We start from the raw sequence: 15,629 nt of genomic DNA, 5'->3' as shown, positions 1-15,629 counted from the left end.
GCAATTTGAAGACTGGTATGTTGTTTTAGATTCAACTTATTCTGAAAAGGCATTAGGAAGACGGTAGGGAGCAGTGAGGCAGGAATAAACAAATGGAATTTTTTTTTTCCTGGTAGACTTGAGGACAGGAACCATTTCCATCTGGTTCATTCTAGTTTGCTCAGTGTCTCTTAGTGAATGTTAAAAGTGTTTTTTAAATTAAAGTACTAAATAATATTTTAATACTTAGAAAAAATTAATAAGAAAAAATCATATCTTATTTCTTTGCTATTAAAATAATGCTTTGGTAAGCATATCTACAAATAAATCTTTGTGTGAGCCTCAAATTATTGTCAGGGTAGACAGAACATTTTTATAGCCCTTCATATATCTGGTGTAGATTGTATAACCAGTATTTAAAACAGTGCAGGGCTTCCCTGGTGGCTCAGTGGTTGAGAATCTGCCTGCCAATGCAGGGGACACGGGTTCGAGCCCTGGTCTGGGAAGATCCCACATGCCGCGGAGCAACTAGGCCCGTGAGCCACAATTACTGAGCCTGCGCGTCTGGAGCCTGTGCTCCGCAACAAGAAAGGCCGCAACAGTGAGAGGCCCACGCACCGCGATGAAGAGTGGCCCCCACTCGCCGCAACTGGAGAAAGCCCTCGCACAGAAACGAAGACCCAACACAGCCATAAATAAATAAATAAATAATTAAAAAAAAAAAAACAAAACAGTGCAAATAAACTATGATGTATGTTTAGATATAATTTGAGCCATAAAATGAAAATGATAATTCCTCTTTTAGGCTTTACATATCTTTATTTTGCTTACAGTTTGCTTCAGTTTAAGGAGGCGGACTTCTACAGAAGTATTTTAGGGGGTCAATTAGGGGATGGATTTCCACAGAAATGTTTATGTGCATATTTTAGAAATAATAGGCATGACACTAATTTCCTTGGAAAAGTTTTTAATATCAACATACTCAGAATACATTTTTTGTGAAAACAATATACAATTGTTTAATATACATTATAAAATCATTAATTTTATGAAGTTTCCAACTGTCTAAATACTAAAAGAATCCCATATTCTGATATAAAGAGGAACCACTTTCTATATTATACCAAAATTAAAATTTACCTGTATTCTAACATTGAGAAATGAGATTAGAAAAACCCAACATTATAAAGTCTACCTAGAAGAGATCAACAATGACTTCACAGACTGTCTTTACTGTATATATATACACAATATTTTTTATTTTAGTTTTTTGAGACACATAACCTGTCCTATTTTAATGATTTATATATTTAACAGAAGGCTATAATGTAACCTTAGATTTCCTAGATTACTGCATTTCTATCCCTTGTGCCAGCTGACACATTATAAATGTCTGAATGAATAAATAAATTACATTAACAAGGATTTCTTCATCTATAAATTGAGATAATACCACCTACCACACAGAATATATGTGAAGAACAAGTAAGAGAACTAATTGGTGCCATAGTGCTTTGTTCACTTTAAGACTCTGAGTTAAAATTATTTTAAAAATTCGTGATAGTAGGGTTTGTTGTTTAGTAAAAATATCAAATGTCAAACTCCAGTCTTGGCTTTGATATAATATTTTACTTACTTATGTTTTCCTTTTAACAAGATATCATTAACAACAAATTTGTTCAGTGTTCATTTTAACAGGAAAAAGAAGTCTTACAATTCATTAAATAAACACTGTATGTAATTCAGGTCAACACCCATGTCCTTCTACAAAATCTCCTTTGGTAAGTCATTGTAAGAAGAAAATCTGTTTGTTTCAAAAGAAAACTGGTTTATTGTAAAAAGGTCTAAAGTCTACACGTTCTCATTAAATTCCAATTCAACAACATTTACCAAAGCGCTTCACACATACTTCTTTCATAGCATTTATCATATTGTATTATGAATAATATTTGTTTCTCGCAAGAGACTTTGAGCAACTTAAGGGCAGGAAATCATGTCATATTCATCTTTATATCAAATTCTAGCCTTTGGCTGGTTCTTTGTAGGGGTTAGTGCCTGGTAGACATAGAATGAATGACAGGCATAGAACAGAGGATATGTGTTGTGTCAAAGCAGAGGACAAAGAACTGTTATAATTTTGATTAGTTTTATGGTCTACGAGCTAAGTGATAAGTTTATCAACAGACTGAAAACAGAATTTTAAAAGATTCCTTTCACGTTTTTCTCTATGAATGAAAGTAGTTTTAAGGTAGACAGATGTATGTTAAAATAATTTAATGCAGGGAGAGTTTGGAGCATGTTATTGGAACAGTAACATGAAAATGATATGGAAAAAAAACCAGCAAAAATTTTTACTTTAGAATTACTGAGTGGTAGTTTATTCAGTGCTCTCAAATATTAATAAATGAAGTCTAAGTAACTTTGCCAAAAGCTTGTTGTATTTTATGATGCTTTATTTTTGTGATTTAAAAAATGTTATATTAAGATATCAGGGTATTATTGTAGATGGGAATCAGCCTGCATTAGTGTTTTGTTTTGTACTGGGGAGGGGCGGTGAACCACATGAGAGTTTATACTTGGGAAACATAGTTTATGTTTAAATGATTATTTGCCCAACTTATTTTGAGGTATAAAATAGAAATGGTCAGTAAGTGTTTGCTGATGTTTATGTTTCAAACCATATAAAGTTAGTTGAAAACATGTAATGACAATTCCAAGGAGCTACATCCAATATTAAAAATAACATGACTTAAAAAAAAAAAAAGATAACATGACTAACAAGGTTTACATTATACACAAAAGAATTTTCATAAATATTTATTTTAAGTGCCTGATGATAACTAAAAGAGACGTTTCCTACCTTTGCCTTTGTGCATCTAGTTGCTTGGAAGGCATTCCTTATTAAAAGAAAGGGTGGTAATAATGTAAAAAGACTTTTTGCTAGGATCTCAGCACATGTTATAAAAAAAATTTTTTATCACCAAGTAGCCATTACCTTATGGGAAGGATTTACAGTAATATGTGATTATGTATATGCTACTTTCATATGGCAGTGTCAGAAGCTCAAATCAGACCTGGGTAACCTGATTGTACATTAATAAATTTTTACATGATTTGACCAAAGCTGTTTGAAGGAAAGCGTTCTTATTAAACATTTATCTGGTAAAATAAGGCAAACCCTTTAATTGTTCAAGTGGAAACTATAAGAATAGTTCTGATATTCTATTTTGTAAAATAATTAGCACTTGCATAGCTTTATCAGAGATCTTTTTATAGAGATCTACATTCCATTTCCCTTATGCAGTATGGTTGCTCTATTTGACTCTCACTAAAAGAGGAGATAAAAAGCAAGCTGATGTGTAAGATAAATTGACTTCATTTTAGGTTATAAGTTGTAAAGATATAATATGGTAAGTACTTTTCTATAATTCGATTCTATTGTGGGTTTATGGAAAAAAAAGAAAGCTTAAGAATTTTGGTATCAACACACATGGGGACAGAGAGAGTATTCCTAACATGGAACTGTGTAGCATGTTTGCCTATTAATGTATCAGTTTTGAAATCGAAAATGTAATATTTTTATTATGAGAATAAATGTGGTATACATTTATCTTTTTGATTAAAGTAAAAGCTAGATCTCAATCTCTGTTATTTCATAACATATTTTCTTAGAAGGTGAATATAATCAGCTACCTGTTTTTAGTAGTCTGAATTACTTGGATGATGCAAGGGTACTACTTCACATTTCAAAATACTATTTTCAAAATATTTTACAAGCTATTGCAAAAGCTAATTTTGTTATGAGGGAGGCCATGATTAGCTCAGTTTTACTGATAAAAAGATATGAAAAGTTTAAATAAAAGAACTTGCCCTGTACTTCAAGTTTTTTCCTAAAATTTTTCCCAATCACAGTGCCAATAATAATAATTTAATTAATACAAAATCCAGCAGTTTTAAAGTTTTATTTCATGTTGGTTAACTCCTACTAGGCAAATTACTTAGAATGTAATATCCCAACTTTGGTACAGGAAAAAAAATTTTTATAATATAAATTAAAAACATTACTTGTGATAGACTGTTCTTTAAAAGAAGTTTAAAAAGACAAAAACACAAAACACTTTATAAACATACAATTTCCTAGAAAAAATTTTAAGTACATAATTCTCACATAAGGCACTTCCATTCTCATTCAAATAAGTTTCATAAGAAGTTCTCCATTTTTTTTTTGTAATCAAATCTTCATAAATAAATTATGCAGTAATGTTGTTACTTCAGGTAAAACTTTATTAAATACCCAATTTTGGAATAATTTCCTTAAATATCTTTACCTTTGAACAGAATGAAGTTCAAGCATCAAATCCTAATTGAAGGTTCTTTTAGTCTGTTTTGGATTTAGAGAATTGGTAACGTTTTACCTTGTTGATCTTGTTCAAGAATCTTGAAATCTTCCAAAGGAAGACGGTTTAAGGCAGTTGGTAAAATGTGTTCTGATGTGCCCTTAAGTAATATATTATTTGCTTCTAGATTCTTCACCAAGCACGTGGCTTTGATCCATCTTCGAGTTGCTCTGCGTTCTTTCTGTAGGCAAGTTTTCATTTTCCTTCTTAAACTTGCTATTTCCTTTTCCAGTTTAATTATCCTCTTTTTTGCTTCCATAGGATTCCTAAAGGCATAACTGTGTTCAAGTAGTACTTGCTGACTACTAATGTTTGATTTTAAATTAGATGGTCTGTTTGGAGTACAACTGCTGTTTTTCTTCAGAAGATTCCTTGACTTGAGTTTCTGAGCAGAGTAAAATTAGAAGGTTGAACATAAATTATTGGATATCACAAATAAGTAAATTTTGTTTTGGATAACAGTATTTAAACTGCTCTTTTAAAAACTGATTTTAAAAATCTGATAGGAAACATCAGCAGTGCATCTCATGTAGTCATGGATTCAAGTTTCTCAACTGGTTGAATTAACTACAGCCACCTATTTCTTTTTGTCTTTTCTCTCCAGAGAGATAAAAGCATTGGTCTGGAAATAGAGAATGGACTTCCTAGGTCTCTTCCAAATTATTGAATGTGATTCTGTAGAGACTTAAAAAAATTCTTTGCAATATTCTAAGGCCCATATAGAATGCATTTAGACATTTGGTTAATTTGTGATACTGATTTGATCTCTCTTTTAGGTAAATACTATCCTCTCAATTTGATTAACATTTCAGACCTGTGGTCCTACTTAATACAAACATATTCCAAAGTATAAAGCTCCTGAATAGATTTACCTATTAATTATGCACAGTTATATCTTATTGATACATTCGAGGTTTTAAAATCTGGCTAGAAACTTTCTTTCCAGATCAGAAACCTGAGGACCCTTTTTTCCCTTTATCTCTTTCATTCAATTAGTTATCAAGTCCTATTAATTCTATCTCCTAAATATCTGTATCACAAATCCTCTCCTCTCCATCATTCTTTTTTTTCACTCTCTTCATTTCTTTTTTTTTTTTTTAAAGGTTTTTATTTTTATTTATTTATTTTGCAACATTGTGCGGCATGTGGGATCTTCCCCGACCAGGGATCAAATCCACGCCCCCTGCAGTGGAATCACGGCATCTTAACCACTGAACCACCAGGGAAGTCCCTCCTCTCCACCATTCTTAATGCTACTACCCATATCAGGCCCATATCATTCATGTCTGGCTTGAATATATTAAAAACTTCTTTATTGATCTCTGGCTCATTTTGATCCTCACTAGTCTATTTTCTGCCACAGAATAATTCTCTAACAGATTTGATGATTTAATACTGGCTAAATTCTTCTTTACCTCCCTATTATCTAAAGAAAAAAAATTATCTTTACATGGCATGCTGTACCATTTAGGATCTCACCCCATTCTGCCATTCACCATCTTTTTAAAAATTAATTAATTAATAAATTAATTTTTGGCTGCGTTGGGTCTTCATTGCTGTGTATGGGCTTTCTCTAGTTGTGGCGAGTGGGGGTTACTCTTTGTTGCGGTGTGCGGGCTTCTCATTGCGGTGGCTTCTCTTGTTGCGGAGCACAGGCTCTAGGCGTGCGGGCTTCAGTAATTGTGGCGTGCGGGCTCTAGAGCGCAGGCTCAGTAGTTGTGGCGCACGGGTCTAGTTGCTCCACAGCACGTGGGATCTTCCCAGACCAAGGCTCGAACCCGTGTCCCCTGCATTGGCAGGCAGGCGGATTCTTAACCACTGCACCACCAGAGAAGTGCTGCCATTCACCATCTTAATTTTTACTCCAATAATATTAAACCACTTATAGTTCCCAGATTATTTGATTAATTTCATAGCTTTGTGTCTTTCATTAATTCAACAAACATTTATTGAAACACAGGAATTCATTTATGAATTCCTGGGGACACAACAGTGAACAAGTAAGATAAATATGGTTCCTGTCTTCATGAAACCTACAACTGGCATTCCTTCTGTCTAGGGGAATTGGCAGGGACTCTTTTTTGATCTGTATATTCCCAGCATTTAACTTGGATTTTGACATAATGTAAAGTTTAGTAAACATCTGTTGAATGAACAAATGATCAAAATGTCAAAACAAGGTATACTTCAAATTCAATAAATATATGAGTGTGTACTATATACCAGGCACTATTTGAGGTTCTGAGGATTCAGAAATGAAATGCTTGCCCTCCTGGAGCTTTTCTAGTATCTGTGATAATTGGTTTACCACAATTTCCTCTCCCTTCTCTTCCATTCAGATAGTAACTCATGTAGATTTACAAATTTAACTGTCAAAAATAACTCAAGAAAAGCAGTGATTTTTCCTCTCTGAGAGGAAAAGATGTCTATCCTCCTTTTCAAAGCTAAACACTTTATTTTTGTTCATTCCACCCCTTCTGAACCTTTCAGTGACCCTGTCTTTCTCATCTAGCTTTTTCCCCTCTGATCAGATCTTCCCTAACTAGATAAAACATTGTTTTAATACATTCATACTATACCTTAAATTTCTCCTTCCTTTTAAATATCACTTGCTAACACTTATTTTCCATTCACTCCTCAACTCATTATCTTTTGTTCTCATCATGCTATTGCAGCTGCGCTGTGCAAAGTCAAGAACCCTCTGCTACGTTCCAAACTCCAAGCTCAAGCCCAGCCGAAATGTCTGAGCTCTATGAGGTTTTCTGTTATGCCTCCCTCTGAACTTATATTCTTTGGTGTAACTCTGGTATTCTTTGGGTGTGCTGCCCTGAAAGCACTTAACACACATTATTTGCATATAATCTTAAAATCACAGCAGAGTGATGCTGGAGGTTTCATTACAATTTCTCAGTTTTACCAATGGGTCAATTATTGATAATAGTTAACAATGATGTAAAATTCCAATATAATAAAACAGTTTAGGTTGGGGAGAGAATATTGGAGTCAGGAGCGCTAAGCACTAATTCTAGCCTGTATCTTTATTGCAGTTTTGCAGTTTTCTTGAGGCACAGCATTATATATGAATTTCAATATATTCTTAATTGTTCCATGTTACAAACAAAAAGGGATGGATTCTAAAAATGGTTAAAATGGCGTAAAAGTAGTATTACTTACCATGGACTTTATGTGGGTACAAAAATCAAAAATGGTTGGAACAGCATCCATTTTAAGTCGTCTAGTTTGTCCTGTTAGGTCAAAGCAGGAGGCTTCAAAGTGCTTTGAACAAAGAAAAGTATGTTTTCCTGGCACAAAATTTTTGCGCCTAACCAGGCGAACCCATTCTTTTCTTCTTTTAGGATCCAAAGGAAACCTTTAAAAAAAAAAAAGGCAACTCAAATTCCAACTATCACACTTTTGGTTGTACCTAAATGGTTAAAAGAAATTTTGAAAGGTAACAATTTAAAATGTCTTCCATTTACATAAAAATTTAAAAATTTCCAGTATCCAGATACTGGAACAGAAACCAATTCATGCTCATTTTTATAAGTTGTAAAAAAGTTAATAAAAAACTAACTTAAGTGGTTTAATTTTTCAGGGTTTTAAAAAGAGACCTTTCTTCCCAAACTAGTCCTTAACAAGGGCAGTAAAATAAACAAGACTAAACTGATCTACATCAAATTTATGTAGATCCATTATAAGCAGGAATAATTTCACAGTGCTTTGATCTGCTGCTCATGTACGTGGTCAAGACAAAGCAGATCATCTACAGATTAAATTTTATCAAGACAGATTCTGGTATTCCTTCCTCTGTGTTCATTATGATACTTACTACATTGCTTTGTAATTTTCCATTTTAATAAATTTCCAGTGAAATCAAAGATTACAAGTTTCTTGAGGACATGGATCATTTTATCTTTTTATCTATCTTTAACACTTATGTAGTGCCTTGCAAACAGCTGGGACTCAACAAAAATTTGCTTAATTAATATAAATACAGAATATATGAATTTATAATTCACTATATTACTTCCATGAAGTTAAACTGCATATATTTTTTAAAAATGACCTCTTAAGCTATGTAGTACAGTAGAAGGCATAATTAATTACTACAAAAAGTAAAATGCTGATGACAAGCCCAGCAGGAATGTTTTTCCTTTTATATTTATTTCAGATATAAAATATACTGATATGCACCCAGTGTACACCTGTTAAGGAAGAGAAAATTATAAGGGACTAAAAGTTCGAATGGTAACTGTGTTGACTGACTTGCAAATAGAGGAATCAACATTCACATGTAATAAGTTTGAACTGAACACTTCTTTAGTTTGACTACCTTATCCTTTAAGTATTAATTATGAACTCACTAGTACCTAAAAAGAACCATTAAATTTATGTTAGAAGATCATGTGGCTCGAAAGCCCCCAACTGAAGCTTCATTAGGTAACAGCTTTGGCTGTGTCAGATATACTAGGCTTGCTCAAATTACCAGCAGGGAGGGCCACAGAGGTGAAGGCCCAGACTTACTTAGACACCCTGCCATCTCATGTCCCTGCCCCCACTGCCCCAAACACACCCTCACCTGAGGATAACATTTGTGTGTCACTCTGCAGTTCACATGTTTTCATATATGTACGTTTTTTTGCATTTCACTAGAAATACAAGTCTCTCTAATGGAGACTTTATCTACTTGGCCTGGCCCTCACCTCTTAATAATAATGTATTCTCATCTCAAAGCTCTCTGTTCCAATATTTAGTGATCTGAAAATGTTTCCTGAGGACTAAACTAAAAACTAAGCTTTAGTTTACGAGCAAACTTCTTCTTCCTGGGACCTCAAGAACAAATAAGTACTATCAGTACTATTGTATTAGCATTTGTATAAGACTCTTCAGATATGCGAAGACTTTCTTTCAAACATTATCTTTCACCCCCTCCCCTTTTAGCTCTTTTTTAAACTAAAAAAATGTTCTAAATTATAAAACCAACATCTGCAACTGGACCTTAACGTGATCAAATTCTACTTCTTTCTTTTAAGACTCAGTTTAGGAATCCCATGTTCCTAACAAGTTTTTTTATGATCAGAAGACTTGGTTAGATGTTCCTATATCATAGAGCACTAATATAACTGTATTCTAATTGTTTACTTTTCTATTTCCACCACTAGATCACAGCTTTCTCCTGGTTAGGAGCTGTTTTTTCACTACTTTTTCCTGTTAGTAAGCATTCAATGAACTTTTTGAGTGAATCAATGAATATACAAAGTAATGGAGTTAGTTTGGCATTACTAAATAATCTTTAGATGATATGTGTTAAAATAAAATAAGAATAATCAATAATTTTATATTTGATTTTAGATAATGTTTTATACAGTATTAACCTTAATCATGTTTTTGCATGTGTTGTTTGGATTTTTCTCAGCAAATTCAAAGGGTGGAAGAAGCAGCCCATAAGCTGAATTTAAGTAATAATAAATCATGCAAATATTAATTAAAAAAAATTAACGTGGTGTTAATAGATGGATATATTCTTGTTTACACAATAACAGAACCAGGCTTTCAGAAACATCAGATGTTTTGGAAAGTCACTCAGTATTTTAACAATGCTATTTTGCTTGGGTCTTTAATAGCTGAATGCCTCTTACATTCCAAGCACTGTCCTAGGCACTGAAGACATAGTGGTAAACAAAATTGATCTACCTTTATGATATCTACCTTCTATGTGGGTATACTGTAATGGCGAAGGTAGAGAATCAAATAGCTTGATGTAGTAGAAAAGAGTGGCTGAGAATAGTCTCTGTAATCAAACCAGGTATCAATCCCAGCTCCTTCACGTAATAGCTGGGTGACTTTAAGAATGTTGTTTAACCTTTATCATCCATAAAGTGGAGTAATAACGGTACCTAGTGTGGTTCTAGGGATTAAATGAGACATTGTGAGTAAATGCTTAGCCCAATGCATGGTACGTGGTAAATACTAAATAAATGCTGTTTATTATTATTATAAAAGTAATTACAAGTGTCATGAGTTTATAAAAGGGTAAGTACAGGATTGCATGGAACCATAAAACAGGAAGAGCTAATCTCGTCAAGAGGCCTTAAGACTGTACGAATTAGCTAGGGAAATTAGAATGGTAGTAGTGAAGAGTGTTAAAGAGTATCTTGGGGACAGGAAGAGTGTTATGACAAGAAACGAAGATGGAGGACTTTCCAAGTTAAAGAGTAATTTTGAACTTTATCCAAAATGGCATTGGTAAGCCATTAAGAGGCCTAATTTAGAGCTGTGAACAGAAAATGTTTTAACTGGTTGTTAAACACAGCCATTATTAAAAATTAAATTATGTAAGTTTGCATTTAAATAAATTAGAAACAAAGGTAATAAGTACTAAAAACCCATCACTTCCTAATTATTTTACTGTTGTCTATACTCTTCAGGTTACTTATGTCTGTTACACCTGTATGGAATAAATGCTATAGAATAGGGTAGTATTGCACTTTTCTTCCCAACTCCATGATCAGTGATGTCATATTGGTAGCTTATAACCAGTTATGGTGGGACTATTTATATCATGGAAATTGGACAAACACTACAAATCAGGGCTTTCCCCCTCTCCTGGAAATCCTGTTGTTAAAAATTTAGCAACACACTATTGATTATAGAAGAGCAGTTAGGAGTGCATGAATGGAAGCAGTGAACCAGTTAAAAGGTTGTTGTAATAATCCAACTGAGAGGGAATGGTGAGAAGTCAAGGGAGGATGACCTCCCAGTTTCTGGGTGGATGGTGTTTCCATTTACTGAGAAAGGGAAAATGGGAAGTGGTGTAGGTTTGGGGGAAGGGCAAGTTCAGTAGTACAGTTTTAGTACGCTGAATGTGAGGAACTGAAGAGACCAGGGAAATAACTGAGACACTTTACCGATAGGTCTAAAACTCATTAGAGAGAGTTGGACCAGAGGTATTGATTTGGGAGGCATTAACAGGTAAATGTTAACCAAGACCACAGGAACGGTTGCAATCCTTTTGATAAGAGTGGGAAGACCTTGGTTAGGGGGTGGAGTGGCAGAGGAGACTGAAGTTAGGCCAAAAAAGTAAGATGAAAATCACAAAATTAGTGTCAAATAATTCAAAGTAGAGAGTATTTCAAGGAGGAAATGATCACATGCCATGAAAAAAGGACGTTGGAGTGACAACTTATGTTAGCAAGAACAGTTTCAAAAGATTATTATTGGCGACACTTAGACTGGAATGGGCTAAGAGATAAGAAAAATGGTGACAGTAAGTTTAGGCAATATAAGCTGTACATGGGGGAAAAGAAGTCTACCAATGTCCTAGGAAAGGAGTGAATAGTGTTAATTATGAAATAGGGATTAATTTTATTATAATGTTATTTTAAGACCTAAACTTCTGGGGTTACACATGAAAATGTTAATTTCATAGCAAGCAAACAGTCAAACACGGAAAGGAGGTATGTATGTTAGTGTACCACCGTGCATCTCCTAAACATTCATTATTGGTACCTTGAATCCTCCCTCCCCCTATCTTCCAAATCAAATGACCATATATGGTAGTTTCTCCTCAAACACTTCTCAAGTCTGTCCACTTCTTTCCATCTCTACTGTCAGTATCACTGTAGTCTAGGCCACTGGGTGGATTCTCTGTTGCTTTACTACAGGTTCCTAACTTTTTTCTCTATCAACGCTCACCTCTTCTAATCTAGTGCTGATTGTGCCAGCAACAGAAGTACATTTAGTTCAGTTGACGCTGTAGCAGGATATCCCTGTGAAATAGTAGGTGCATTAACATTCTGTAATAAGCTCCTGTCAAATTAATCTCTTGCTGATGCTTGACCAGCACTTTAAGTAACACTGTAATTCTCTGCACTGCAGCCTGAGGGCTTTTTAATATACAAATCAATTCACGCCATTCTTTTTAAGCCCTCCATGGCTTCTCAAGTACTCATTGGATAAAACAGAAAATCCTTAAAGTATCGTACAGGACCAAATCTATGTCATCTTCTGGTCTCATCTGAAATTTCACATCCTTTGAGAAGTGTTCTTTGACTTTCCAAGGCTAAATTAGAGACCCTGAAGGTCTCTTCTTTGGCACTTGACCACAATTATTTATGTTGGTCTTTCTCATTCCAACTCCAGGAAGGTTAAGACTTTTCTGGATCCCTAGCACCATGTCGGGCAAATAAGAGCTTGGTACACATTTGATGGATGAATGAATAAAGCATTACATTTGCATGAAGTAGATGAAAAACAGAAACACCACAAGGATTTTTTTTTTAAGTGGTAACTTTTAATAAGTGGGTACATTTTGTCATAATGAAGTAGGGATAAAGGTCAAGGATATCATTTTCTACATTCTAAGATCTTATTAAGTTGTGAGGTATATAAAATCAGAACTGTTTGTACTTAACTTTTTGAATGCTTCTTTTCTTCAGGTATATGGCAGGCACTTGCAGAGAAGGTAAACATTTACCAAGTACTTATTATGTTTCATGTAGGGTTCAAAGCGCTTTCCAGAGTTCTGATTTGACAGAAATAAAGAATTTTGATTGCTCTTCCAACAAACGAAGGCAAAACATAACCTGGGTTCTTTTTATACTACTCTGTTCTAGTAAGAATAGAAAGCTTATCTTTTCCACTTTCATTAACATCGCTTAATTCCACGGCTACTAATGATGATGACTCAATTCCTCCGCAGAGTTACTGTGCGTGACTATTTGAAATTTAAATGCTTCCCATGTCAACCCAGCTAGTGAGAATTGACTCATTATACGGGAACGAACACAGCAGGCTTTTTAGGTGATTGCTGACTTGAAAAGGCAGATCTCGCTTCCTGTTATGGCGTCACTAATATCAAAACCTGGTCTAATACACAGGGAGTAAAAGAGTAGAAACTTGGCTCTCTTTTACAAAGTGAGTAAACCTTCCCCGAAGGGAGCGAAAAATTGGACAGATTTGAGAAACACACACAAAGGGCAAAAATGATGCGTCCCTGCTACTAGCTAGCTAGCTAGCGAAGTTATTAGAATTAGTAGAATCATGTTCTTTCCACACAAGCGATACCCAGTCTAGGAACTCCCGTTTCCGTCACCCCCACTCCCTGCCCAGGTTACCTGTGGAAGCTGATGTTAATGTGCTTGTTGTAGGTAGTAGCACAACCCGCCGCGGCGCAATTGGTCGGCATTTCCCTTTCGCCCTCATTCGGCGCTGTCTTAAGCCTAATCTGAGGCGCGGGCTGCTACGCTTCCTTCGGGAAGAGAGTGGGCAAGCGAGGCTGCAGAAGGGCCCACCCAGCTAAGCTGCGGGAACTAGGTGGGAAGAAATGGTGTACGTTTCTGTGCGGGGAGGGGGATGTCAGCCTTCCCTTTCTCTTTATTAATATGGCGGACTTGAGCCACAGGAGCCGACAGTCCTGGAGCTCCAATCCCCTTCGTTTGCCTTCACCAACATGGCGGACGCACCCCGTCCTCTCCCTGCCTCCCAAAAGGGAGTGGGACAACTGCTTCTCTTCAGCAGCTGTCCTCCGAGCAATTAAAAAAAAGACGTGTGTCCCTCCCATCCCCCCATTTCTCTGAAACTCTCGCGGCCGAGATTAAGAACGGGCCCGCCTACCCCGCCACGCACCAAAACCCCAAAGCAGCGTCTGGAGTGGGGATGGGCCTCAGACGGGAAGGACAAACCCTAAGCGAGAGGCAAAAAAAAAAAAAAAAGACTACAACTCCCAGTGAGAATCGCGTTGTCCTAATTATTATCGCGTGAACTGGTAGCCTTGTTTCCTGTGTGCCGTAGGAAGTGACGTCACAAGCAGAGCCACTTCCAGGGCTCTTTTCTCGCGAGGCGGAAGAGTCCCGATCGCGGAGGAGCAAGGGGGCGCTAGGCCACGGAAGTGGATTGCGACGGTCCGGCGAGAAAGAGCTGGGGTGCGGGGAAGTTGGGGAGCAGAGCCCGCTAGGTGAGCAAGTAGGGTAAGGCCGCACCGACCGGGTCCGTTGAGAAAGAAGGAAACTGAGCAGGCAGGCAGTTGACGGGCGGATCCCCGGACAGAGCGCTAAGGTTGTGTGGAAGGCGCTGCTCCCGGGATGGCGACCGCAGATACTCCGGCCCCGGCCTCCAGTGGCCTCTCGCCCAAGGAAGAAGGGGAGCTCGAAGATGGGGAGATCAGCGACGACGATAACAACAGCCAGGTACGGAGCCGGAGCAGCAGCAGCAGCAGTGGCGGCGGGCTGTTACCGTACCCGCGGCGAAGGCCTCCTCACCCGGCCCGGGGAGGTGGATCCGGCGGAGGCGGTGGCTCCTCCTCGTCATCGTCCTCTTCTCAGCAGCAGCTGAGGAATTTTTCACGCTCGCGGCACGTGTCGGAGCGGGGCCACCTCAGGGGACACAGCAGCTACCGACCCAAAGAGCCGTTCCGGTCTCATCCGCCCTCCGTGCGGATGCCTTCGAGCTCACTGTCCGAAAGCAGCCCCCGGCCGTCCTTTTGGGAACGGAGCCACATCGCCTTGGACCGTTTCCGTTTTCGAGGCAGGCCTTACCGGGGTGGGAGTCGCTGGAGTCGGGGGCGAGGAGGGGGTGAGCGAGGAGGCAAGCCGGGGGGCAGACCTCCTCTGGGAGGAGGAGCGGGATCCGGATTCGGCGGCAGTCAGAGCTGGCGAGAGACCTCTCCACCTCGTAAGAGTTGTATCCTTAACGTGGCGGTCTGCCCTGGGTGTGTCACTGAAGTTCCCTTTAGCGTCTTATCAGGTCTATGAGATGAGTAACTTTTCGGAACCGTCAGAACCGCTTATTTTCACTGTGTCAATATACTTAACGTAGGCGGTTCTTTGGTAATCCCCACCCATGTGTCAAACTGTAGCGTTATTTCTTAAAATTTCTTTATTGGGTGTATTGCTTTTTAACATGAGCGTGTTATGGATGGGGGCCAAACTAGTGGAATCTCAGGCAGTGTAAAATCAGATGTCAGGATAGGAAGGGGACTAGAAATGTACGTTTAGGTAAGAAGTAGGAGCTTCTGGTGCTAGTGCTCTGAAAAAACTTCTACAATCAAAAGTTGGGTTAGGAGCACTCCAGGATTGTTTCAGAAAAAAATCACGTAGGTATTTAATTTTTGAAAGGAGGGATGCTCTTTCAATAAAGTTAGAAAACCTCTGCCCAAGATAATTTTTTAACCAAGGATTTGTTAGTTGTCAATTCTGAGCCTAAAAACAGAAAGGCTATTCAAGTACAAATATGTAAATTTTTGAAGACTACGAA

At 37.3% G+C, this 15,629-nt stretch overlaps 2 protein-coding genes across 5 annotated transcripts in view; one reads left to right on the top strand and one right to left on the bottom strand.

Moving 5' to 3' along the window:
* Positions 1–929: 929 nt before the first annotated feature.
* On the bottom strand, positions 930–14,059 carry THAP2 (THAP domain containing 2). Of its 3 annotated transcripts, none has more exons than XM_082351754.1 (4): positions 14,004–14,059; positions 13,493–13,687; positions 7,551–7,746; positions 930–4,761 (listed from the first exon to the last, which is right to left on the bottom strand). In XM_082351754.1, the coding sequence occupies exons 2-4, from the start codon at positions 13,561–13,563 to the stop codon at positions 4,372–4,374; spliced, it is 657 nt and encodes a 218-aa protein (XP_082207880.1). In that variant the 5' UTR covers positions 13,564–13,687; positions 14,004–14,059; the 3' UTR covers positions 930–4,371. The 3 variants fall into 3 exon arrangements, 2 of the variants coding, with proteins under 2 accessions (XP_082207880.1, XP_082207879.1); XM_082351753.1 differs by having other exon boundaries at positions 13,992–14,040; XR_014233572.1 differs by lacking the exon at positions 930–4,761 and adding an exon at positions 12,791–12,900 and having other exon boundaries at positions 7,607–7,746; positions 13,493–14,024.
* Positions 14,060–14,201: 142 nt separating this feature from the next.
* Positions 14,202–15,629, top strand: part of ZFC3H1 (zinc finger C3H1-type containing) — a 47,239-nt gene continuing 45,811 nt past the window's right edge. The window contains exon 1 of one of the 2 annotated variants that reach the window (XM_082351555.1): positions 14,202–15,056. In XM_082351555.1, coding sequence (XP_082207681.1) covers positions 14,459–15,056 — 598 coding nt within the window. In that variant the 5' untranslated portion in view covers positions 14,202–14,458. The remainder of the gene's footprint in view (positions 15,057–15,629) is intronic. The other variant, XM_082351556.1, reaches the window with a different exon arrangement.

Source organism: Balaenoptera borealis (assembly GCF_965194805.1).
Source record: "Balaenoptera borealis genome assembly, chromosome: 13".
Taxonomy (NCBI): Eukaryota; Metazoa; Chordata; class Mammalia; order Artiodactyla; family Balaenopteridae; genus Balaenoptera; species Balaenoptera borealis.
Note: the sequence above shows the minus strand (reverse complement) of the source record. Positions and strands in the feature narration are given on the sequence as shown.

What these genes read in the sequence shown, in the direction of transcription:
- THAP2 (XM_082351754.1), bottom strand. Translation starts at nt 13,563, where the DNA reads ATGCCGACCAATTGCGCCGCGGCGGGTTGTGCTACTACCTACAACAAG. An exon ending in ATTAACATCAGCTTCCACAG is followed by an intron (nt 7,747 to 13,492) that starts GTAACCTGGGCA and finishes TTTTTTTTAAAG; the next exon opens with GTTTCCTTTGGATCCTAAAA. An exon ending in GTACCCACATAAAGTCCATG is followed by an intron (nt 4,762 to 7,550) that starts GTAAGTAATACT and finishes TACTCTGCTCAG; the next exon opens with AAACTCAAGTCAAGGAATCT.